The sequence below is a fragment of the Gallus gallus genome, chromosome 1 (assembly GCF_016699485.2).
Source record: "Gallus gallus isolate bGalGal1 chromosome 1, bGalGal1.mat.broiler.GRCg7b, whole genome shotgun sequence".
Lineage (NCBI taxonomy): Eukaryota > Metazoa > Chordata > Aves > Galliformes > Phasianidae > Gallus > Gallus gallus.
Genome location: NC_052532.1, coordinates 130141988 through 130165648, shown reverse-complemented (window position 1 = coordinate 130165648; position 23661 = coordinate 130141988). Strand labels below are relative to the sequence as shown.

At 40.8% G+C, this 23661-nt stretch overlaps 1 protein-coding gene across 4 annotated transcripts in view; it reads left to right on the top strand.

Moving 5' to 3' along the window:
* Window positions 1–21: 21 nt before the first annotated feature.
* The window catches only part of STAG3 (stromal antigen 3), a 58187-nt gene continuing 34547 nt past the window's right edge, over window positions 22–23661 (top strand). For 3 of the 4 annotated variants that reach the window (NM_001277835.2, XM_015277701.4, XM_040699030.2), the window contains exons 1-12: window positions 22–135; window positions 472–649; window positions 5256–5340; window positions 5960–6106; window positions 8034–8130; window positions 9208–9314; window positions 12550–12621; window positions 15165–15369; window positions 16373–16524; window positions 17742–17815; window positions 18259–18382; window positions 23497–23595. In NM_001277835.2, coding sequence (NP_001264764.2) covers window positions 606–649; window positions 5256–5340; window positions 5960–6106; window positions 8034–8130; window positions 9208–9314; window positions 12550–12621; window positions 15165–15369; window positions 16373–16524; window positions 17742–17815; window positions 18259–18382; window positions 23497–23595 — 1206 coding nt within the window. In that variant the 5' untranslated portion in view covers window positions 22–135; window positions 472–605. Of the gene's footprint in view, window positions 136–471; window positions 650–4479; window positions 4688–5255; window positions 5341–5959; window positions 6107–8033; window positions 8131–9207; window positions 9315–12549; window positions 12622–15164; window positions 15370–16372; window positions 16525–17741; window positions 17816–18258; window positions 18383–23496; window positions 23596–23661 lie in introns of all 4 variants that reach the window. The other variant, XM_015277703.4, reaches the window with a different exon arrangement.

Genomic DNA, 23661 nt, shown 5'->3' with positions numbered 1-23661 from the left:
TCCCCGCCGCTGATTGGCTGAGGGGCGGCCGTGATTGATGCCGGGCTGTGGGGCCGAGGCCCGGACGGCTCCGGCGGGGAGGGTGGTTTGGGTGTACGCTCGGCCGTTGGGGTGACGTCCCCTCAGAGCGGGCAGGTAAGCGAGACCGGCCTCTCCCTGCTCGTCCTCGTTCTCTTCCCGCTGCCGTCGGCTGGGCCGCGCTGCGCCCGTCGCCTCAGCGTTGTCGTCCGGCTCCGTGTATGCGCCCAGGCCCGGCGGGCCGGGGACGTTACCTCAGTAAGAAGGGGCCTACGTGAGGGCACGGGGAGCAGCTGGTGCGGGGCTCCCGCCGGTGCGGGGCTCCCACCCCCGGCCCTTCCTCTTTGAATGAATTTCTCCCCCGGAGCTGTGTTCCGTCCTGCCGCTTGGAGGTGCTTGAGGAGTTAATGAATTAATCTGCAATTAACCTTTCTCGTTTTCTTCCCTCGACAGTTTGCTGCCGCTCTGCCCGCGAGAGCCGCGCCGGAGGAGCGGTGCCGTTAACTTCTGAGCGCGGCCAAGTTCCCTCAGCAGCGGTGCCGGTCGGGTTAGCTCGCTGCCTATGCTGCTGAAATAATGTAGTGGAAATGATAGCCGAGCCCAACGCAGCCAGTAACCTCCCCAGCCACAAGTAAGGCCCGACACGGGGTTTTTGGTAATTGAGGGTGCTGTCCCTTGAGTTTGTGTTATGGGGGAATGTGTCATTGGAGGGTGTGATGGTTAAAAGGGGTATTTGTGATGTGCTAGGGCTTGTTATCAGTGTCTGTGTTTTATTGCCTTTGGTGTATTGTTTAGCATCCTCTAAGCGTGGTGTTTTATGCTGATCTTGGTCTTATTTCTGTGCCTCATTCATTGGAGTGCAACTAAACCTAGCCTGAATTAGATATTAGGAGGAAATTTTTCACTGAGAGGGCAGTGAGGTGCTGGCACAGCTGCCCAAAGAAGCTGTGGTGCCCCATCCCTGGAGGCGTTCAAGGCCAGGTTGGATGGGGCCCTGAGCAGCCTGAGCTGGTGGGGGCAGCCCTGCCCATGACAGAGGTTGGGGCTGGGTGGGCTGTGAGGTTCTTTCCAACCCAATCATTCTGTGATTCTGGGAATAAAGATGAGCAGATTTACGGTCTTGGCATGTATGTTCAGTTCAGTAACATTTGGAGTGCTGAAATGGAAGAGTGCTAAGTTAATACGTGGTCTGCCTGTTGGCACTGCGTATTCCTTTCCATCACAGGGCATAGAGAGAAGATGTACTTGTCTGTAGCTGCTTTCACAGGGATATGTCAAGTCTCCCCCACCTTTCAAAGTGTGTGTTTTTAGGCATCAAGCTGAGGTGATCAATAAATCAAATTTGTATGTATTCCTTAAAGAATGGTACAGGGGAGTAAAGAGAGCAGATATAGTAAAGTTGATAAACGTGGGCATATCTTGTGTAGTTTCAAAGTGTGAAACTTCTTAGGTATCCAGCATTGATCATTTTGGACTCACTGTTGCTTGTCCTGTTCTGGTCACCTTCTGAGCAGGCGTGCTTCAGGTCTTTTTGTTTCCCTAAGCTTTTGGAGGTGCACTGCCCTTAGTCCATGATGCCGATCAGTGCAGCCAAGCTTGCAATGTCAAAAGTGGCAGGAAGGCATCCGGCAATTGTTTAGCTGAACTTCTGATGTTGTCTTAGAAAGGTGAAACACTTAATTGGAAAAATTCTACTGGTAGGATTTGTCCAGTAGTGTAAAAGGAACAATTGGCCTACACAGGAACGTAACCTTAGTGTTAAGGAGGTAGCTTTCTTTTTGAGTCTCTAAGTCTGCTCGAAACACTTATTAAATTGGGACAACTGAACTCAGAAGTTCTCACAGTAGCATTGTTTGAGGACTGAAAGAAGGGCTTTGCTTCCTTCCTGCTTCAGGTGTATTTATCTCATCACTAACACTTCTACTGCTACTGAAAGGACTGTATTGTGGCAGGAAGGTGTGGTAGAAGTGTGCCTGTGAGGCATATGTAGCAGGGTCTCCAGGTCAGAATTATGATGAGATAGGAATGGCATTCTGCCTGTGCTTTTTGTAATGATCACTGACAGAAACAAAATGGCTGGGAAGTGTTCCTTACCGGTTTGAATGAATTCCTTACTGCACAAGGCAGTGGGTTTAGGTATGTCAAAAAGAAAACAACACGTTGCTTCCAAATTTGCTGTACTTCCTGTTATGTTCATGTAGTTGAAAAGGTGTTAGAAATAACACTTTGCATAAGGATCGTTGCAGTAATGATTGTGTCATCCTTAGGGCTACATACAGTAGTTCCTGTTTTGCTTGAGAAACTAAGAGGGTGTCTTAATTCTTTTTTACAGTTTCTTCTAAAGAATCATAGTCGTGCAGATAAAGCAATGGAAATACTTAATTTTAGAGTGGCTTCAGTTTGTAGACTCTGGTCTAATCGGGGCAGATGTTCACCTCCCTTATGAATAGCATTAGTGGAAATAGCAATATTAAAAAGAAAAAAAAAAAAGAAGAGAGAAATATGAATACTGATCATATATGACATTTGAAATATCTCTGCCAAAATTGAAAGTTTCCAGGTACAGGGATTTTTACAGCTGAATATGAAGGGACCAAATAAGATCTAAAGGCTTTTCAAGGAATGCAAATCAACCTAAAAGTTTTGGCAATTAAAGAATACATTAAATACAATAAAGCATTCCAGTTCGTAATGAAGTTTGTACCAAAGTGAAAAGGCCCTTTTTTTTTCCTTCTAAAGCAGGATCAAGCTGTGAAGGCTCTTAATAACTTTTTTTTCCCCCCATGCAGTTTTATTGTTTAGGGGCTTATGATGTGGAATCTTCTAAAGTCATTTTTAAGCGCTGTGGTGCACTGATAGCCAAAATGATTCAGAAGCTAAATGGCTTTTTAGTACTTCTTCAGTGCTCAGTTACGTTCCCTGGTTGTTCTCAGCGGTGCTTTGCTTAGCACGTGTGTGAAAGTTAGTCTGACTGGTTTCATCACAGAGCTGTTGTTTTATTAGAGTTGTTAGCCCACATGAGGAAGTTGTAGGTCAACAGTCTTCTCATTATCACTGAGCTTTGGTAAGCCTGCTGTTCCATATACCAAGCATTCACTTTGTTAACCCTTTTGCTACCGGCAGATTTTGCCTGGCATAAGCTGACAAAAGTAGCAGCACAGGATCAGTGGGCTGTTATATGAAAGTGATTTTTCTGCGTGCATAACGTTTGCACACAGCCTCAGGACCACCAGGATGCTGTTGGGGAAGAGCTGCATGAGTTAAAGCTTCAGTCAGGTATAATCTGGATGGAGATGTTAAAAGCAGCATGTGTTCAGACAAGTGCTTGGCTGAAATGTCCTACAGCAGCGTGGTTGTTTTTTCTCTCATCACTTAAATATTTTAATTCAACTTAGACTCGAGAGTACGTTGCATATTATATTGAAGTAAACTGCAGAAACAGGTAACACGTAACAGAATGCCAGCTAGCATCTGAGCTGCAGTTCTAGCACAAGTATGAACACGTTAGCCCAGCACTGATGTTGTAATATTGTTTAAAAAAATTAGGAATAAAAATGTTTAATTGCATAGGAGAGGCAGCTCCTTGTCAAACGTGTTCAGATCCTTTTTATTTGTGGTCTGAGAAGAACTAACAGGCATCAGAAAAGCAAGACATCTTGTTGCTTGTTCTTTAGAAGCAGGACGTTTTAGGTAGCGCTTGAGATATTTAATCTCTGTGGTTCGCAATCACAAATCGAAGAGAACGTTCTGAAAACTGCCAAGTGTTGTTTATGGCGTGCTGACTTGGTTGTGAAGTACAGTTCTTTCCTTTTATTGCATGCGGAAATCTAGATAACTGATCTAAGGATTGGTTTGTCCTTATTCATTTTCCCGGCTACCATCTGCCAGCAGTATGGCACGTTCTAAACTTTTCTGTTAGGAGAAGTTCGTGGGGAGTCATTGGATTTTTCTCTGTAGGAGGTATGCACGTTTGCATGATTTTATTTAGAAATTTGATGTATTCTTGTGGAGTCTGGGCAGCAGCATGGGAATCTTCAGAAGCCCAGTTCTGCGTCACTTACAGGACGGTGTTCCAACAGGTTCAAGAAGTAAACAGCCATGTTTAAATAAAAGTTTCTCACCACTGAAGTAACACCAGGACCTGCGTCCTGCAGCCGATGGTACACAGCCTCGGGATTTGCTTTGCAGAGTCATTATCTGACTGAAGCTGTCTTTGGAAGATGAATGGTGCTTATCTGACATTGAGAAACCTAGCAGGACTCAAGCTGGCTCTGCGTCCATAGCACACATAATTCTCCATCTGGATATTGGAGAATTGACTGCATCTGACAGTGTAACGCACTGTAGTGTTCTCTGTAAAGTGCTCGCTTGTGTTAGTACGCTCTCTTGTTGCAGCAGTATCATGAAAATTTAAGTGACTGTGCACTCTCATGTTTACTTTCTTTTTGTGCCTTCTTATAGTACAAGTCAACTGGCTTCATGTCCTGGCCACCGTAGTTTAAAAGGAGGCCATAGCAGCCAGCCACCAGTACTGGACCTGCTGCACAAGTGGGATCTAGCTCGTCTGCTCAAACATGACCTTTCGCAAAGCATATTGTTAGCATTGGGAATGCTGAAAAATGGCATGATTTCATTGCAGATAAATGTATGGCTTCAGATCCCCCAAAAGGTGCATCTTTGTTTATAAAATTATTCTTCCATCATATTAGCAATGACCTGCAAATGAAAATAATTTTTTTTGTGTGTCTTTTTTTTCTTCAGCATGTTTTACAGAGCAAGTAAGACTTCCTCTCGTGTTAAGCTGTAGATCCATCAGACGTTATTCTCTTGTGTAGAGGATCCACAAAGTAGATGTGTACTTGTATTATTGATTGATAGTGCAAAGCTCTTACAGGCTGCTTAAAGTCAGCATCAGCTTTCTGTTTCATTTATTTGCTTTCTTTTATTTTTTTACTTAATTTCTCCTTCCTTGATGTCCTTGATAGTTTCACTAGTTCTCTAAATTACCTGTGTATCTTCTAGGAAAGGTAATAGTTTGAGAAAGACTCCAAATTTCTATTATAGTTTTAAAGTTAGTTTTTTTTTTTAAGTAACAAAATAACATCTTTTCCAAGCCATTCTGTATTGGTAGGGATATTAAAATACGTATGTATGCTCTTGTTTTCTTCTGTGGTTTGTATCTATGTGTTTTGGTTCTTCTCACTGCTAACTGCCTCAATGTCCTTGTTATGCTTTAGAGAGAACACTGTCCATGATGAGACTGTGCCTGAGTGTACTGTGCAGAACAACAGCTCTGTGAGAAATGGCAACCTGAAAACATCTGTAAGTTTGTTTGTTTGTTTTGTTTATAGAATTTATTTTGTCACATTCAATTGTTAAAAATTTGAGTATTTCAGAAAACAATTGCAATGCAGGGTATCCAGAACCTGGTCAGTGGCTCCAGCTTGACCCCCAGATTCTGATGGCATCAGAGTTTCAGTACTGTCTTTTGAACAGTCACTTCATTTCAGTGCGTGTTCTTCCTTAGCTGTGCGTTTTGTGCAACTGGTGTTAGTTTGCAGGTGGTTTGCTTACTCTATGAGTGAAGAGGTGCAGGGGAGCTTTTATGCATACCTATGACTCTTCAGAAATTACAGTTACCATTGAAAAATGCCTTATGGGTATTACACAGTTGTTCAGAAGCTTCTTTCATTAGATTCTTTCTAGTTACACCTTGCTATGTTTATGATTTGTCGAGGAAAAAATTTCAAACTGGTAAATCCTTTTCTTGTAGTCATGTTTCATGACGCCATGTCAATCTCATTGAGGCTTAGTAGTTAACAGTCTGGGCAAACCATTACAATTAGGGCAAAGCAAACTTGTTATTAAGGAATAATTAATTTATCTGTGATTGGCTGTTATTTCATTTTCTCATGTACTTTCTTTGCTTGACTCGTTTCAGAGAGAAAAACGGAAGGTCCGAGAGCAGTGTGAAAACATAAGGAGAAATTCTTCCAGTAGTAGAAGAGTGAGCCAGCTGCAGAATGGAGAAGTGGTTGAGGCAGTTACATTGTTTGAAGTGGTTAGCATGGGGAAGCGGGCCATGCAGGTATTTCCAGCTCTGAGTTCTGAGAGGAGTTGGTGGAGGGAAGGTGGGAAAACAGTGGTTGTTTCAATTAGTTGTACTCTGGAGTGCTGAAATTTTGTTCTGTAAGAAATGTGTATTTGGAAAACTAGCGTGGGCACGGTTCTTGCAAAGAATGGATCTTCATTCAATTAGTGACAATGATATTTAAAAGGAGGAAGGACATACAAGGGCTTCTCCAAAAGTAGTGCATCCTATTGTATTATTTTGGCAGTATCCAGCAGAGGTAGTATGGCAGAAGGGGTTGAGTCTTCCTGCCAGTATTCTGTTACATTTTGTTGCTGTGCAACCAATAGCAGTAGGACATTCTGACAAAATGGTGTCTGACATGAAAGTGTGAATGAAGCAAAAGTCTGTCATTGAATTCTTCCATATGATAAAAAACGGCACCCACTGTTGTTTGTTAATGCTTGCTGAGAGACCAAAGAGTGGATGTGAGCACAGTGAGGTGGTGGGTGGTGCGTTTCAGCAGTGGTGATGTGGAAGACAAGCCATGCAGCTTTTTATGAGCTCAACATGCAGGCTTTCATTCCTTGCTGGTGAAAACGCATGGCTAATTTTGGTGAATATATTGAAAACTGGCGCCTTATAGCTGAGAATTTGCTCTATCAAATAGTGTTATTGTGCTCTTTGTATCTGTTGTAGATTCTGTGGAAATAAGTAGGAGGCATTACTTTTGGAGCCACCTAAGTATGTACCTAAAGCAGTCTTGCTTAAGCAATGTCTGGGTGTAAAAAGCCAGTAATCTTAGAAAGTACAGAAAATATTAACAGGAAGAAATGTTGTTGTTCAGGATTCTGAAAGTCAGGCCTTTTTTTCTTTTTTTTTTTGAGGAAGCCTTTCTTTTAGCAGTTTTCTTTTAACCCCATTCCAGTGCAATTTGATGGCATGTTTTGTAATCATCAGCTTTCCTGTGCTTCTGTTTGGTTAGCAGTTTTCTTCAGTGTGAGGAAGTCCACCTCCCCATACTCTATATGAGCGTGTTCATATCTGTATATTATGTTCTATATGTGTATGGAAGATTAAAAACTGGAGCATCACTTGTTTTTACAGTCATACGTATGCTTCCAGTATATAATGTCTCTAAATAAAGTGCATGTATGCATATGTGAAAAGCATATTTCTGTTTTGGATGTGAGGCACTAGTGTTTCCACGATCTGCATCTGGATGGGCATTTTCTGTGCTTACAGCTGTGTTATCTCGAGTACTGCTCCCTGAAGAGCCCACTTCTGCTGGGTGAAACTTGATGGGAAGGACTTGAGAAGGCAGCAGCTTGAGTGCAGGCTGCTGCTGCTGGAGGTTGTTAGACCTGTGTGGCACTGCAGGTGGGCTGAAGGCTGGATGACTCGTCCCAGCAGGCCTTCTGTCCCATACAGGCTGTAGACTCGACTTGGGTAGAAGTGAAATTTAGGGTTGGTTTCTGGGTTAAGTGGGCTATTCCAGCCTTCTGCACAGACCAGGTACTAGAGGAGAAGAGAACATGGGGGGGGGACCGATACTAATTACTAATGATGCAGAAGTTATTATTATTTTTTTTTAAAGTGAATCTGTTACTTCACGGGTCGCAAGAAATCAGGAGAAGGATGTTTTGCTTTTTGTGTGTTAAGCTTATTAAAGCTGAAGTTGTTTTCCCTAACAGGGAACAGAGAGTCTGTGAATGGTAACATTGGCTCAAGCAGAACTTGGGAATGAAAAGTTCAAGGCTTCATTTTGTCTCAAAAGAGCCTATTGTATGTTCTGTTAGAAATGGAACAAAATGATGTGGAATTTATTGTTATTTTCATAATTTAATGGAGACAGTAGAATGTTTGTGTCCATTATGGTGTCCTCAGTGAAGTGTAGCATGCTGTGTTCAGCTCTTGACTAATGAGTTCCTTTAATCTGTTCTAGTCTGTGGTAGATGACTGGGTTGAAGCTTACAAACAAGACAGGAATGTGGCACTTCTAGATCTGATCAACTTCTTCATTCAGTGCTCAGGCTGCCAAGGTAATTGACTCTCTTAAGAGCTTTTTTGATTGCCTGTGGGTGAGAGTAATCTGAAGAATGTTTGCTAGCTAAAAGCTTCAGAATGGCAAATAAAAGATTTAAGAAGACTATTCTGTTTGCTTAAAACATCTGATTGTTAGCAGTTAGAATATACCTCTTGCACATCAAATTCTTTTTCTGGCTCTTTAACTAGTATGCCTTCTGTGGAAAATGTTTTGGTGTCTTTGATTAACAGTGGGCTGAGTTTTAGCAAATCTTTGAAATAAATGAATGGACAGAGAGAACAGAATCATAGAATATCTCAAGTTGGAAGGGATCCCCAAGGATTGAGTCCAATTCCTGGATTCACATGGGACCACCCAGAATTCAAACTCTACATCTGAGAGCATTGTCCAAACACTCCTTAACTCTGGCAGCTTGGGGCTGTGACTGCTACTCTGGAGAGTTGTTCCTGGACCAGTCACCCTCTGGTGATAACTCCCAACCTGACCCTCCCTGATGCAGCTCCATGCCATTCCCTTGGGTCCTGTTGCTGTTATGAGAGAGAACAGATCAGCGCTGCCCCTTTGTTCTTCTCATGAGAAAGCTGTAGGCCACTGTGAGGCCTCCCCTCAGTCTCCTCTTTTCTGGGCTGAACAGAAGGGACCTGAGCCACTCCTCACTTACCTTGTCCTCTAGGATCCTTCACCATCTTTGTGGCCCTCCTTTTAATGCCCCTTAATAGCTCTATATCCATGTTTTGTGGTGCCCAAACCTGCACACAGTGCTTGAATTGAGGCTGCAGCAGTGCAGAGCAGGAATGGCTGGCAGGGCTGAACTTGATGCACCACAGCATGCAGTTGGCCCTTTTGGTTGCTAGAGCAAGTAACCAGATAGCCACACAAGAAAACACAGGATTGATTTCTCTAATTTGTATTTTAGTTCCATTTCATCTGTGTTTTACATGTCTCCCTGTGTATATATTGCCCACGCCAGTGTAAACTCATATCTTCTGGTATTTCTAAATTTGACGTGGCATTCTTACTGTGGTTAATGTTATGTGGTTCTCAGTATTCTTTTTAAAAATCACTTGTTTAGGTGTGGTAACAGCAGAGATGTTTCAGAATTCACACAAACAAGATGCAAACAAAATTCCATCAAACAGGATGGATGTCATGCAAAAAATGACAGAAACCTTTGATGAGGTAGGTGTGGCTTTGACTTTGTGACTTCTTGTGTGTGTGTGTGTGTGTATGTATATATATGTGTGTGTGTATATATAAAAACAGCAGGATTCACTTTAATAAGAAACCTGGATGGAGTTCCTACTCCTTATCAGGAGTTTTATTGCACTTCCTTTCTTCAGGAAAGCAATCTTATTTTCTCACAAGAGAAATTTGGTGTTGTAATGACCTATTTTAGTATCACGATGTTTTTTTTTTATAAGTGACTTTTACTTTCAGAGTTATTAGGGCTAGTACACTTGATGTTTCTGAATCTGTCTTTGTCTTAAGAGTTCTTTTGATAGCAACTTATAGTGGACCAACATCAGATTTTCTGCAGCACTCTCACAATTGCTTCTGTACTTTTTTTTTTTTCCCCTCTGAATTGATTTGACGAACTATAGCCATCAGCTTTGCTTTAACTGAGCATCTCTCAAAGACCAGCTGCTGTAGCAAATTCATCCTCTGTGGGAATTTCTAATGTGTCTTTCCTTGTGTTAGTCCAAAAGCTAGTACAGTTCTAACTTTTGACAGAAATGACCTGATAAATGTCTGGCCATGTGAGTTAGTAATCTGGCTCTTGTTTCCCAACTAAATGAACCCCAAATAGCACTCATGATAGGCTACATACTCTGGAAGGTACATGGATGTGATTATTATCATCACTATGGGTGTGTTACTGCTCTGTAACTGTTTTTCCTGTCCTGGTAGGTAAAAAGAAAGATTCTACAGCTGTCTCAGAAGCTGTATTCTGCCTGCTATGATAGCAGCATTTTTGACATTAGACTTGACTTCGGTTTTGAGACAGTAATTTAATGTGCTACTTTTGAGAAGCATTTTACTCATGAAAAATACTAGATGGTAATCCCTGTGTTAGATACCAAATTTCAAAAGACTTAGAGTGAGTTCTGACGTTCTCTTGATCTGTTTTTAAATAGACTGACTGCAAAATAAATTCCTAAAATAGTTTGTATAGAATGAAATATTCCTAAAGATAATGTCTGACAGCTTGTTTGATTTACTTCTGATATATTATGACTATCAAATTAGTATAGAAAAAATGGTGTCTGAGGCGCAATCGTTTTTATGTTAACCACATATCAGGTGATTGAAAAAATGTTTTGAGATTAAACTCCTTTTTTTAAAGCAGATGTATGGTAAGAGCCAAGCAGAGTGTTGTTTTAAAATGAGTTGTTTCCTCTTTGTGTTTGCAATTTTTTTCTCATGGAGTTATCTTTTTAACAAATAAAATGGAAACGTGATTTAATAACTAAGTTACTTGAGAAGTAGGGCCATGCAAGTCTATTTACATTTAAAAAATATTTTTTGGAACTGTGATAATGCTGTAAGTAGTAATGAGAGTGCAGAGAATTACCATTCTTCCTTGCAAAATTGTTGTTAATTTTAGTGGAAAATTTTGCTGGAGTTGAATCTGGCAAGAGATGTGAGGGGAGGAAGAGAAGACTCTGCAGGTATATAAACATTGAAAAGAAAGCTAAGGAAAACATGGCCGTGCTGCTAAATAAAGCAGCAGTCCTGGTGACAAAGGATGCAGAACAGAAGGAGGATCAGATTAGGAGCACTTAAGCAAACCGAGCACCAGTAAGTCCATGGGCCCTGATGGGATGCACTTGCAAGAGCTGAGGGAGTTGTCTGTCTGTAACGTTTCTCCAATTCTTAAGTGTTCTATGATTCTATGAACAGGCTGAAGAATAGGGCAGAGAAGAACCTCATGAAGTTCTACTTCAGGAATTACTGTGTACTTAGGGAGAAATAACTACACGCACTGTTGCACACTGGTGGCCAGCAAGGCCACCCTGCAGCAAGGCAGCCTTGCATAGTAGGATCTTTGTGTCCTTGTAGGTGATGAGATGGACATGAGCCAGCAGCGTACCTTTGCAGCAAAGAAGGCCTTCTCTAGGTAGAGCGTCTGTTGCAGGTTGAGAGGGGTGATCTTCCTCTCTGCTTATACCACAGAAACTCATCTGGAGTGCTGAGCACAGTTCCAGGTTCTCCAGTACAAGAAAGATACGGGTTTACACAATGGAGTCGAGTGAAGGGCCGCAAAGATAATCAATGATTTTTCATTTAAGGATAGGCTGAGAGAGGTGAGACTCTGTTCTGGAAAGAAGGCTCGGAGAAATCTTATCCATATGTGAAAATAATTAATGGGATGGAATGAGGAAGAGGAATCTAGACTCTTCTCACTGGTATTCAAGGAGGTAGCTTGTATGGGTCTTGGAAGCACATGGCTTTAGTATAGTGATTCAGAGGCATTTGTGTACTCTTTGTGGGCCACAACATTCCTCACTGGAGAGACAGATTTGTCTTTAGGAACTGGTGCTTTTTTGTTTTTTCCTCTCTTTCTTAATCTATTCTGTTTCTTTTTGCTGCTTTTCTTCCTGTATAAATTTTATTTCTTGCAGCAGTTGTTTATTCTGGGGCCATTCATGGCCAGGATGGATGGGACTTTGAGCAACCTGGTGTACTGGGAGGTGTCCCTGCCTATAGCGGGGGGTTGGGACTAGATGATCTTAAAGGTCCCTTCCAACCCAAACCCTTCTATGATGCTTTTATAGGTTCCTCTCCCATTTCATTGCTGAAAAAATTACCGAGAGTGTAAATAAGTTTATTGCATTAGTGTTTAGCCAGGTGGCGATAGAAGTGCTTCATTGAGTCTAATAAAAACTACAGATTTTGTGCCTTTTGTTTTGTAGTAATTGTAGATTTGAGGAAACATCTCTGAAACTGAAAACATTTCTCTATAATTTCAAAAGCTCAGTATGTGTGTTTTGTTTTAAGACTGTAGCTGTTTGACAGTACCTAGTTACGAGGTGTTAGAAAGGAATGTATACTGAGAGATGCTGGGAAGGTGTATATTAGAACTAACTATGGGAATTATACTTGATATATGTTTTCTTGTAAATTTTAAAAGCAGATTGCCTCTTACTTGTAGCAAGAAAACTTTTTTTTATTAAAAAAAGCATTTTTTCTTTCCATCATTGCTTATAAATAAAGAATAATGAAATGAGAACGGTATCGATTTTTTTAAGGCATTGGATTGCGTGAGCTATATATGGTACAAATTGTCCTAAGTTGTAATAGGTTTTTAGATATAATGCATGGTTTGTATTATTTTTTTTATTATTATTATCTTTATGAATTCACTGTGACACTTCATTGAAAATCATTTAAATTTTTTTCTCATGCATTGCAGGAAACTGGATTGCAGTACAAGAAATTCATTGCCTATCCCTGGATCCTAACAGTTACTTGGCCAGTGGATGTGGTAAGACTCCTGTAGTTCTCTTCAACTGTAGTGTAGCATTTTCTGTAGCTGTATCTCAGCTGCATAATTCCGTGACTGTCTCCAGTGTAGGGAAGTACATGAGAACTAGTGATATTAAAATGTGTATTGGTGGATAGAGATAATTATGCACTTCTGAGATCTCCTTCATCTGGTCTGTTTTAGACCTCTGGTTTGGGTTTTAAACTGCTCGCATTTTGGAGTGCCTATTCCTTGCTATTGATTTTGAAGGGAAGTGAAGAGAACTTGCTGAGCTGGCTAAGTTGAACTGCTCTGTACTGATTTTGGCTGAGGTAATTTTCTTCCTGGTAGATGTTGTGGTGCTGTGTTTTATGTTTATGATGAGGATAACGTTGATAAGACATTGATGTTTTAGTTGTTGCTTAGCAGCTCTTATGTTGTGTCAAGGACTTTCCTGCTTTTCATACTGCCCTGCCAGCGAGGAGGCTTGGAAGAAACAGAACCAGGATAGCTGTCCCAGATTGTCTAGAAGGATATACCATAATCTGTGATGTCATACTCAGCAATCAAACTGGGGCAGGTTGGCTGGCAGGGCTGCTGTTTCTTGGGCACTGTCTGGGCCTTGGTCAGCTAGCAGTGAGCCATTGTACTGTGCATCATTAGCTTTAGTTTTTTGGTTTTAATTTTTTTTTCTTTCTTTCTTATCCAGCTGTCCTTATCTCAACCCAAAAGTTCTAGTACTTTTTCAGTTATCTCCTTAATACCACGGAGAGGCTGAGAGTGAGCTAAAGGTTGTGTGATGCTTAGCTGTCTGCTGGATAAGCCACACCACCTCCTGTAGTGTTTTAGAGAGACTGGTGCATTTCCCATCCCTTCCAGCAACCTTTGCACATGCACATGGAGTTTTTGGCAGACAGTTTTGTTCAAAAGCTTTCTTCATAAAAGCATTCTCTTGTGAACACAGACATTTGATCAGAAGAATATTTAAAAAAAAAAAAAAACAGCTTTTCTATAATAACTCTTCCCATACATCACTTGCAGCATTCCTTTCCATTCTTACTTGGCACTTGCTTCTACTGTAAAGTCTGAACTAAGTCTTGTAACCTGATTAGGAACGCATCCAAGATTCCATGTTTCCTAATACTCCTTGGGTTCCAGGCATTCCTGAGTCTGCCATCTGTCTGCTTTCTTCCTGGCATGGTCATAGAATCATAGAATGACCAAGGTTGGACAAGACCTAAAGATGTGTACTGTGAACACATTTGTAGCTTTATTGTAACTTGCTCTTTGCGTAACATCAGAAAGATTGCCTGCTTACTGTATCTGTGGGGGGGGTTTGAGACTTCGGTACTCGTGGCACAGGTGAGTGACTCAGTATTTGTCTCCACTCTGGAGTCTGATTAAACTCTTTGTGCTGCTGAGGAAAACAGTCTCATCCCACCCTGTGCTGCAGTTGTTTGTTTCTGTTTCCCCACTGTCAGATCTCTTGTTTAAGACACTTTTGTGTGGTTATGTGTTGAACCACTGTTTTAGTTTAGCCCTGGTAGACAGCTCAGCCCTGCACAGCCGCTCGGTCTGTCACCCTAAGTGGGATGGGGGAAAGAATGAAAACGTGAAAGTGAAAAATTCATGGCTCGAGATAAAGGCAGTTTAATAGGTAAAACAAAAGCTGTGAAAGCAAAGCAAAAGAAGGAATTTGTTCTCTACTTCCCATCGGCAGGCAGGTGCTCAGCCATTTTCAGGAAAGCAGAGCTGCATTACATGTTGCAGTTTCTTAGGAAGACAAATTCCATCATGCCTAATGCCCCTTTTCCAACCCTGTCTCTTTCCCCCAGCTTTTATTGTTAAGCATGACACTACATGGTATGGGATATCCTTTAGTCTTTTAGGATCAGCTGTCCTTGTTGTGTCCCCTCCCAGCTTCTTGTGTATCCCCAGCCTCCTTGATTGCTAGACAGCATGAGAAGCAGAAAGGTTGTTGACTTAATGTAAGCACCGCTCAGCAGCATCTAAGTCATTAGTGTGTTATTATCACTGTTCTCATCACAAATCCAAAAGAAAGCACCATACCAGCTACTACGGAGAAAATTAACTCTGATCTCAGCCAAAACCAGTACAACCACCTCATCCAACCAAAAAAACAGTTTGGCCAGGTTACAGTTCTTTTTCAGTTGCATTATTTCCTCTTGAATTTTACCATACAGTTGCAGGAACAGGAAGGGCTGTGTGGGGGGAAATACTACGGTACTACTTGTGGGGAAGTAGAGGCCAGGAGCGCTCATGGTTTATGCAAATGGAAGTTATTCATGGTACTGTGTGTGACTTCACATATCCTCTCCCATGTGTTGATAGCTGCCTCCCATTTGCTGTTTTAAGTTGGGAGCTGTCATGACAGTGTAGCTCTACTTTCTATATGTGCTTGCCTATTATGTAGTTGCACGTCTTTACTTTGTAGTAGTAACCATGAGAAAAGTTACAGAGGAGCTAGGATTTAGCTGGCTGTCAGCAAAACTCTACTGTTCAGTGGGAGAGATGTACATGTATGCTTTCTTTTCCATGTGCAGAGCAATGAAGACTATCCTGTGATCAGAACAGGACCATACTGGAAGAAGTTCAAGGCCAATTTCTGTGAATTCATTGCAGTACTTGTTCAACAGTGCCAGTGCAGCATCCTGTATGACAGCTACTTGATGGATACTATCATCTCACTGCTTACAGGCTTAGCAGATTCTGTGATCAGAGCATTTAGACACACAAGCACTTTGGCAGGTAAAACAACTCTCAGAGTTGCTATAGCAGAACTTTCCAAAATCGAAAAGCCTTCACTGGAGCAGTCGTTCTCTTCTTATGCATTAACACTGCTTTCCTCCTAATGTACGTTACTGTAATATAATTAATTTATTCCCATTTGTAACTGAACAAAACCTGTATGTTTTAGATAGGATTAATTTACAGTGATTTTTCTTGCTAAAGAAATTCTCTTCAATGCCTGACAGGACTAACTTTAGAATTCAGCCATGATCTCTCTGTAATCAGTTACTGCTTTTTCTGTGTTGATAGTTTTCCTCCCTCCAATAATTAATGCAGTGAGGTTGAGGTTGCATTAAATGCATTATCCATGAAAGCTTTCTTTGGCGAGCTGCTGTTCTTGTGGTATCTGTGCTAAAAAGAGCACTGCTTGTAGCACATTTTTATTTGGTACAGCATCATGCCTCTAAAGCCACTTTTTTTTAAAGCCAATAAATAACCTCTCTGCCATAAAGTACACTGATGTATAATTTGTTCTAAATACACTGCTTGCTTCAAAAGCTCAGGAAGCCACTTGAAATACATGCAGACCAACATGTTCTTAAAGGAACAAGAAGTTTTGTTAATTCAAGTAAAGTATTAAGATTGCCAGCCTTTTTGGAGGGACAGCTTCACTTTTTTTTTTTAACTGAAGCATACCTATTCCACAGCTCTAGATTCTTTTGCAGATGGAATTACTTAAATTAGGACGAGTCTTGGCCAGTAAATTACATCTCTGACAAGTCAGTGAACTGTTGCCAAAAGCTGTAAATCACCAGTAATATCACTACATTTTCCTTTTTGATCATCATCTGCCTTAAAAACACTGTATTTTAAAACAAATTACTTTAATGTAGTGTTATTTCTATTGTGGATAATAAATTGGATTTGGCTAGCCTTATGCTTTTTGTGGTAAAGTGGTGGATATATTTATGCTACATACATCTGAGCTAAGCTGAATATGTTGGGTTTGTTTCCTTTACAGCAATGAAACTTCTGACAGCAGTTATAAGTGTGCATCTGAACCTTGATGTCAACAAGCACAATGCTCAGCGATTATATGAAGTGGAAAAGAACAGGATAAGTGGCAAGAAGACCAATTACAGACTTGACCAGCTAGAGAGAAAAAGGAAAGAGGTTAGGCAGGTGTTTTGTATGGGAGATGAGAGAAGGTGTAAAAAGTGGGATTGCTGACTGCTTATTTCTGAGCTGCTACAGTTCTTTGAGGTTTATAACTATCTAATGCATGCTGCAGAGCATTTGTGCCTGCCTAGATTAAGCTGTATAAAAGTTACTAAGGTGATAACTGACCTATATACTGTTAACTTGTAATGTCAGTCCTAAATGCTTTGTTAGCCTTTGATCCCTACACAAATACAGGTTTACATGCACGTGTAATTCCTTTAAGAGCTCTGGTGTTGTGGGAGTGCAGTTTATACATATTAGAAGTCAAAGTTGTAGGTCTTTAACTAAGTTTCAGTATAGGAAATGAATGAAAAAGGACCTGGGATAGCTGTCGTATCTCTATAAGTAAAACACTGTAAAAATGGTCATAACGTGAGCTGTATCTGTCTTGTGCTTAGTTTCTATCATTTCTTCTCTGGTCAGTCAAACAGCTCCTTATCACCTCCAGAGGCAGGACTTTGACTAGAAGAAATAAATCCTCATTGAAGTAGCTCAGTGTATGGCAGTGAAGCATAGCTCTTTCTTTCCTGACTTTAGAACTGTTTACCTGTGTTCTGTGCTTTGTATGTCCAAGGATTCTTATGGTACAGAAATAGCACCTTTTCCATAGGTAGTAGTGTTTGGTGAGACCGGAGTTTTTAACATCTTGATCTTATAGGAAAAACAGACAAAATGTCATGTTAGGGTGAAATAGAACCAATTTTGTCACCCTTTCTGATGCTATTGATGAAAAAACATTTACCTTAAGCAACGTATTTCCAGCATTTCAAAACTGGATGTTCTGGGCTTGGTTAAAATACATGCTCAGTGTGGTATTAGGTCATTCTAGAAAATTCTTTGGCCTGCCTCTCTTCCATCTCTCTTAAAGTGCGTGAAAGGAGAATTTGAATGTGTATGTGAAGATTGCATACTAGTTGTGCTTTGTGTTGGTACCAGATGACTCACCATATAAAAAATATTGTGTTTTCTATCAAGGTTTGTAGTTGATACCTGATAAATCTTTTATCAGTATGAAGCAGTGAAAAGGCCAATAGTCAGTGCAGAAAAACCTCTAGTTTTGTGTTGGTATCGTGAGTAAATAGTAGTGATTTGGACCACAGCAGTACTGTAAGTGCACCGATGCAGATTTTTCATGTGAATTGAAACATTCGGTTCTCTTTCTGTTTCAGTATGATCAGAAGCTTGTGGAGATACAGAATATGATGCATGCCATTTTCAAAGGGACGTTCCTAAGTCGCTATCGGTAAGAATAAAATAGAGTTGTGAGGTGTATCTACATTCTCAAGAGGCTCTTGTTTAGATTGTCCAGACATCGGAATCATGTTAAATGTCATAGAGGCACTGATGTTGTCCAGGAAAATATAGCAGTTATGTTAGTCTAAGCAATTTGCATTTAGCAAATGACCTCTCTAGAGTTTGCTTCTTAAGTTTTGCCTGCCAGCTACAGAGCAGTGCGTTTGTGATTGAGACTTAATCTCGAGCTTCACAGTGATGATTCTGTGAAATGTGTAGCTAAAAGTGACTTAGTTGTTGACTGAAGGCTAACTTAAAACACTAGCATAAAGGTATTTTTAATCTGTTGGATTGTGTATACTTCAGCAATTTCAGGAAAAAATATTACAAATAATATTTTAATGTGTATTAGGCATGTTAATGTATTAATATTACGTTTTTATAATTTCACAGTGATGTGGTCCCTGAGATACGAGCTACTTGCATTGAAGAAATTGGCAACTGGATTAAAACATACCCAGATGTTTTTTTAAATGATAGCTACTTAAAATACATTGGATGGATGCTGTATGATAAGGTAAAGTTTTTAATTTTTCTTCTATGTGGGGGCAGTAGATGGGAAGTCTTCTGATTTGGAAGAATCCTAAAGCTTAAGCTATTTTCATGCTTCTAAAACACGTGACAGTTTTGAGGAAGATGTGGATATTTATCATGAATAGTTGTTTACCAGAATTGTCACAGCGTACTTCTGCAGGCTACCTTTAAAGTGTGTATAAACTCTGTTTTGTGTTAGTTTTAGGTATGTGTTCTGTAAACAAAATTGTAGCTTAACACAAAGCCAGGAGGGGGAGCACAAAGCCTCTTATTTCCCTGCTTTCTGCCATTTCTGTAAAGGTAGATTTTCAGAAGCAACAAATCTGTCAAGAACCCTTCTCTTTTCCTGCATTAATTTTATCTGATCACAATATATACATTTTTTCGTGTATGTTCATTTAGGAGAATTATCAAACTGTGAGACTAAGTAGTAATTTTTGAAGATTACACCCTTAATAAGTGTTCCCATTCGGCCTTGATGGTGATGGGCAGCAAGAAACTGATACCTCCTGGAGCCAGTTTGCTTTTAGAATATTCCATAGAGATTTGTCAAATAATTCAGGCCGCAGAGTTGAACCACCACAGCAGTCTTCCAACTATGGGGAAAAATCTGGCCAGGATCATCTGCAATGTTGTGAACAGACATTAAGTTCAGTCATTTGGGAGTCTTTAAGGAGGAAAAAAAAAGTTAATGTTTTGTCTCCAAAATGCTTAATTAGAATCTAATCATTCTTTCTTCTCCGTGGCATACTGTTTTGCCATTATACCTCAATTTGAAATGTATTTCTACACGAAAGGCTATTGTCTGAGTGCAAGAGGTTGTATATCAACATCCCTCTTTGGCTCAGTAACAGTTTCAGAACAATGCTATAAAGATAATTTTTCAAGTAGTTTATGTTCATCTGCTAGTAATAACATAACTTTATTTTTCTAAAGCTTGACAGTAAACGTGACTGCCATGTGCAATTGGACAATTTTATATAACAATTTTATAAGGCCAGTCACTTACCAGTGCATTTGTGAAACCGGGTCACTTAACTTGTGCTCAAAGACATTAGTATTCTTCCAAGGTGGTACGTAGCTATTAAGTGAGCATTCAGATTAAATGGAAGTGCTGTGTAAGAAGTTAAGAGTTAGACACCAGAAAAATTGAGATGATGAAGAGTAAGGATAGGGAAAGTGGAAAGGAGAACCAGCAGAGGAGAAGGCAGAGGCAGTGGGAATGGAGATATTTGTGCACATGCATGCACTCATACTTGAGACCTCCCAACATGCTAATCTAGCTTTGTCTTGAACTTCAGGGCAAGTTTATGAGATTTTCTCCTTAGACTTTCAGAACAGAAGAAAAAAAAAAACAAAACCAAAAACCCAAAACCTAGAGAAATCCTGTGGGAAACAAACTTCTGTTGTGATGATCTTGTGTCTTGACCATGTGATAGCCCTGGCAAATCTCAAGAAATTGAGATGTAATTTTGTCTCCCAAGCAACATGGCTGTAAAACAGATCCCATTGTTCTAACAATTTCTGAAATCCTTTCTTCAAATGTTCATGTTAACATAGTGGTTTTCTTTCCAGAGGTCATATTTCTGTATACAGACTTTTTTGGGGGCGGGGGTGGTTGAGGCAAGTGTGTGTGTGTGTGTGTGTGTGTGTGTGTGTGTAGGCCTGTTTTTCCTAATATGTTATTTGGAGAGTGTCGAGGAGGAGCAGTTACTCAGCCTGACATTGTAAAATCGTCTTTGTCCCAGCCTCTACTTACTGAATAACCCCATCTCTTGGATAGGAGCAACACCAAAGTCTTCTAACACTGAAATCTGAAATCTTGTGAGTTTGTCTAAGCAGTGTTGGAGTCCATGTAAAGCTCTTTGATGTCAGTAGAGCTGCTCACTGTCTTACTGATTTTTTTCCTGGCAGTCTTTGCAGGCTGGGGCAAAATGCACTATGATACAGCCAAAGGACGACGTATGTTCAGAGTATCCTGAATGAAGATGTGCTTATATTATTTCCCTTCACTAATCGTTTGCTGTTCTCCAAGGACTATGTGACCATCCAACAAATTATTACAAACTTTAAAAAAAAAAAAAAAAAAAAAAAAAGTCCCCATCCATCAAAAATGTCTCTTTTCTCAAGGAATAGCTCATGGTAAGATACCAGGGACAGCTGAAATGATGATTGTAGCACACTGGCTGAACAGTGTGCAGTGCTCCAGCCTGTGCAACTTCTGGCAGTAGACAATTATAGGTAACAAGCCGAGACTGAGTGGAGTTGCATGTTGTGGAGCACTTGTGGCTGTAGGAAGCAGTAAGGTGGGACAAGAGTCTCTACCTCAGACTAGGTCTTTAGCTGTAAAAGTGAACACAATTTGGAAAATATATGCTGCTGGTTTATCACATGCAGGGTTAGAGAGCAGTATTCATCATCACCTATGGATATTTCACTCTGTTTTTCTAGCATATAGTTGTCTTATGAAAAACTTTTGGTCAAACCCTGCTACTAGATGTCATCCTTTTGCTTTCCATCATAGGAATTGAACAGGAACTTGTAGTAATAGGTAACCTATGTGTAGGTTGTCTCCTTTCTCAGATTTCCTTAATTTTTCTTGCTGTTGTTAGCAGGAAGAATTAATGAATTAATATGAAGAGACTGATTCAAGGCCTACAGTGCTGGCAGATATCCCTGGTGTTTTATCTTTAAGGAACACCGTGATATTTCTATGTTAGATCCTCAAAATAACTTCCTTAATGACATCTAAAGCTTCAGTCATTTGAAAGGTTTAGAGATGCACAGGAGATGATTTAAAAGTTGGATAAAGAGAAGTCCTCGTCTTTTGAGGCATCTGTGAAGCAGCAGTACTAATGACGGGACACATTGCGGGGTTAACTATTTACCCACTATGCCAAGCTCAAAGCAGCCTATTTATTATTTTTCTTCATAAAATGCTCAAAATACAATATGCCAGTGTAGAAAAGAAACAGGCAGAAGGCATAACATTTGTATGTAGGTTGCTCTGTAGGTAATTCCTCATTTATTTCCATGGAAACTACAACAGATACAAAGAGCATAATAATGCTATTTGATAGAGCAAATTCTCAGCTGTGTAACAGTTTTTCAATATAGTCACCCCCATTAGCTATGCATTTTTCCTATGTGTGAACAAGAAGAGCCTGCATGCCGTGCTCATAAAAATTTCCACCAGCTGAGGTGACTCACTGCTTCACAGATGCTGTGATAGCATCACTGCTGGGAAAATGTTACTTGTGCAGTCTATCTTTCATTGGCCTGAACAGACAGAAGTCAGAAGATGCCAAATCTGGCCTACACACTGGGTTTGGTAGGACAGTCCAGCCAAGACTGGCAATGTGCTTCATGGTCTTCAGACTGATATGGGGCGTGGTGTTACTGTGCTGCAAGAGCGAGGTTGTCTCCTTCTCTGGCCTGACTCTGGAAGTTTGAGCCTTCAGCTTAGTCAGCATTGGGATAGAGCTGCCAAAGTTGATGGTTTGGCTGAGTACCAGGAAATCCAAAGGGATTACCCCTTTCTCAAAGGACTGTGCTCATCACTTTACCTGCTGAGAGCTGTGTCTTGAACTTTTTCATTCCTGGGGAATTCACGTGTTGCTGTTCCATGGACTGCCATTTATCTTGGCCAAGTGCAAGGTCCTGCACCTGGGTTGGAGAAATCTCAGATGTGTATACAGACTGGGTGATAAGTGCATGGAGAGAAGGTGGTCTTGGTAATGTTGGTGGATGGAAAAACTCAGTATGAGCTGGCATTGTGTACTTGCATCCCAGAAGACCAACTGTATCCTGAGCTGCATCAGAAGAGGGGTGGTCAGCAGGGCAACAGATGTGACTATCCCCCTCTACTCTGCTCTTTTGAGGCCCCATGTGGTGTACTGCATCCAGATCTGGGGTCTCCAGCATGAGAAGGATATGGAACTGTCGGAGCACGTCCAAAGGAGGGCTGCAAAGATGATCAGAGGGCTGGAGCTCCTCTTCTGTGAGGAAAGACTGAGGGAGCTGAGCTTGTTGAGCCTAGAGAAGGGAAAGCTCTAAGGAGACCTAATGGCAGCCATCCAGTACATAAAGGGGGTCTACAGGGAAGGTGGGAAGGGACTCCTTATCTGGGAGTGCAGCGATAAGACAAAGGGTAATGATTTTCAGATAAAATAAAGTAGGTTGAAATAGGACAGCGAGAAATTTCAGAAGAAACTTTCTACTTGGAGGGTGATGAGACACTGGCACAGGCTGCCAAGAGAAGCTGTGGATGCCCCATCTCTGGAGGTGTTCATGGCCAGGTTGGATGGAGCCCTGGGTGGCCTGAGCTAGTGACTGGCAACCCTGCCTTATGGCAGTGGGTTTGGAACTACATGATCTTTAAGGTCTCCTCTAGCCCAATGCATTCTGTGATCTTTGGTTCTATGAGAATCGGTAATGATAAGGTGGTGCATTTCTAAGATGTGTTTCTTCCTTGGGGAGTTTTGCTGGGCTGGAATTTCTTGGAGTCCTTGTAGAGGTGTAACTGTTGTCTGAGTCAGACATTGTAAGGAGGTGAACAAAGTTGATTTTATGGAAGAGTGCTGATGGTATTAAGTAGGTCATTTGTAATCTTTTCTTTGTATGTATTTAAATGGATGAATTTATTTGTCTTTTGCATTCTGTTGCTTGTATTAACTGCGATGTTTTGGAGAGTTTCTTTGAATCTTAGGGAGCCTGACAAGTGCTGGGGCTTTGAAGCTGCACGGTGTTTCTTGGGAGTTTGTCCTCCAGAGCACTCTCAGCTGCTCCCTGGCAATTCACAGCTTGCAGAGTGCCAAACACAACAAAGAAGGGACGAAAGAAAGAAGCAAAGGCCATGACTATGCACAGAAGTGTCCAGGAAGGGGTCATTTTTACATTTGGCTCACTGCAGGCTTTCTTGGAGAGAGGGAAAGAGGCACACGGAGTAGAATACTGATATCACTAATAAAGAAAATGAGGCAGCATTTAGGTAATATGCTGTAGGCACCCACACAGAGTTCTTATTTGTATAATATATATGCCAATAGTAAATAACATCAGAGATAACGTATTAGCAGATTTCTCTTTCTCTTGTAGCAAGCTGAAGTACGGCTAAAGTGTCTTCTGGGACTGCAGGGAATTTACAGCAGAAAAGATCTTGTTTCCAAGATGGATCTCTTTACTAGCAGATTCAAGGTAAATAGATTGCTGGTTTGTTATTTAAGTCTGGGTTGGGTGTATATACAGGGTGTGGTGCTTTTG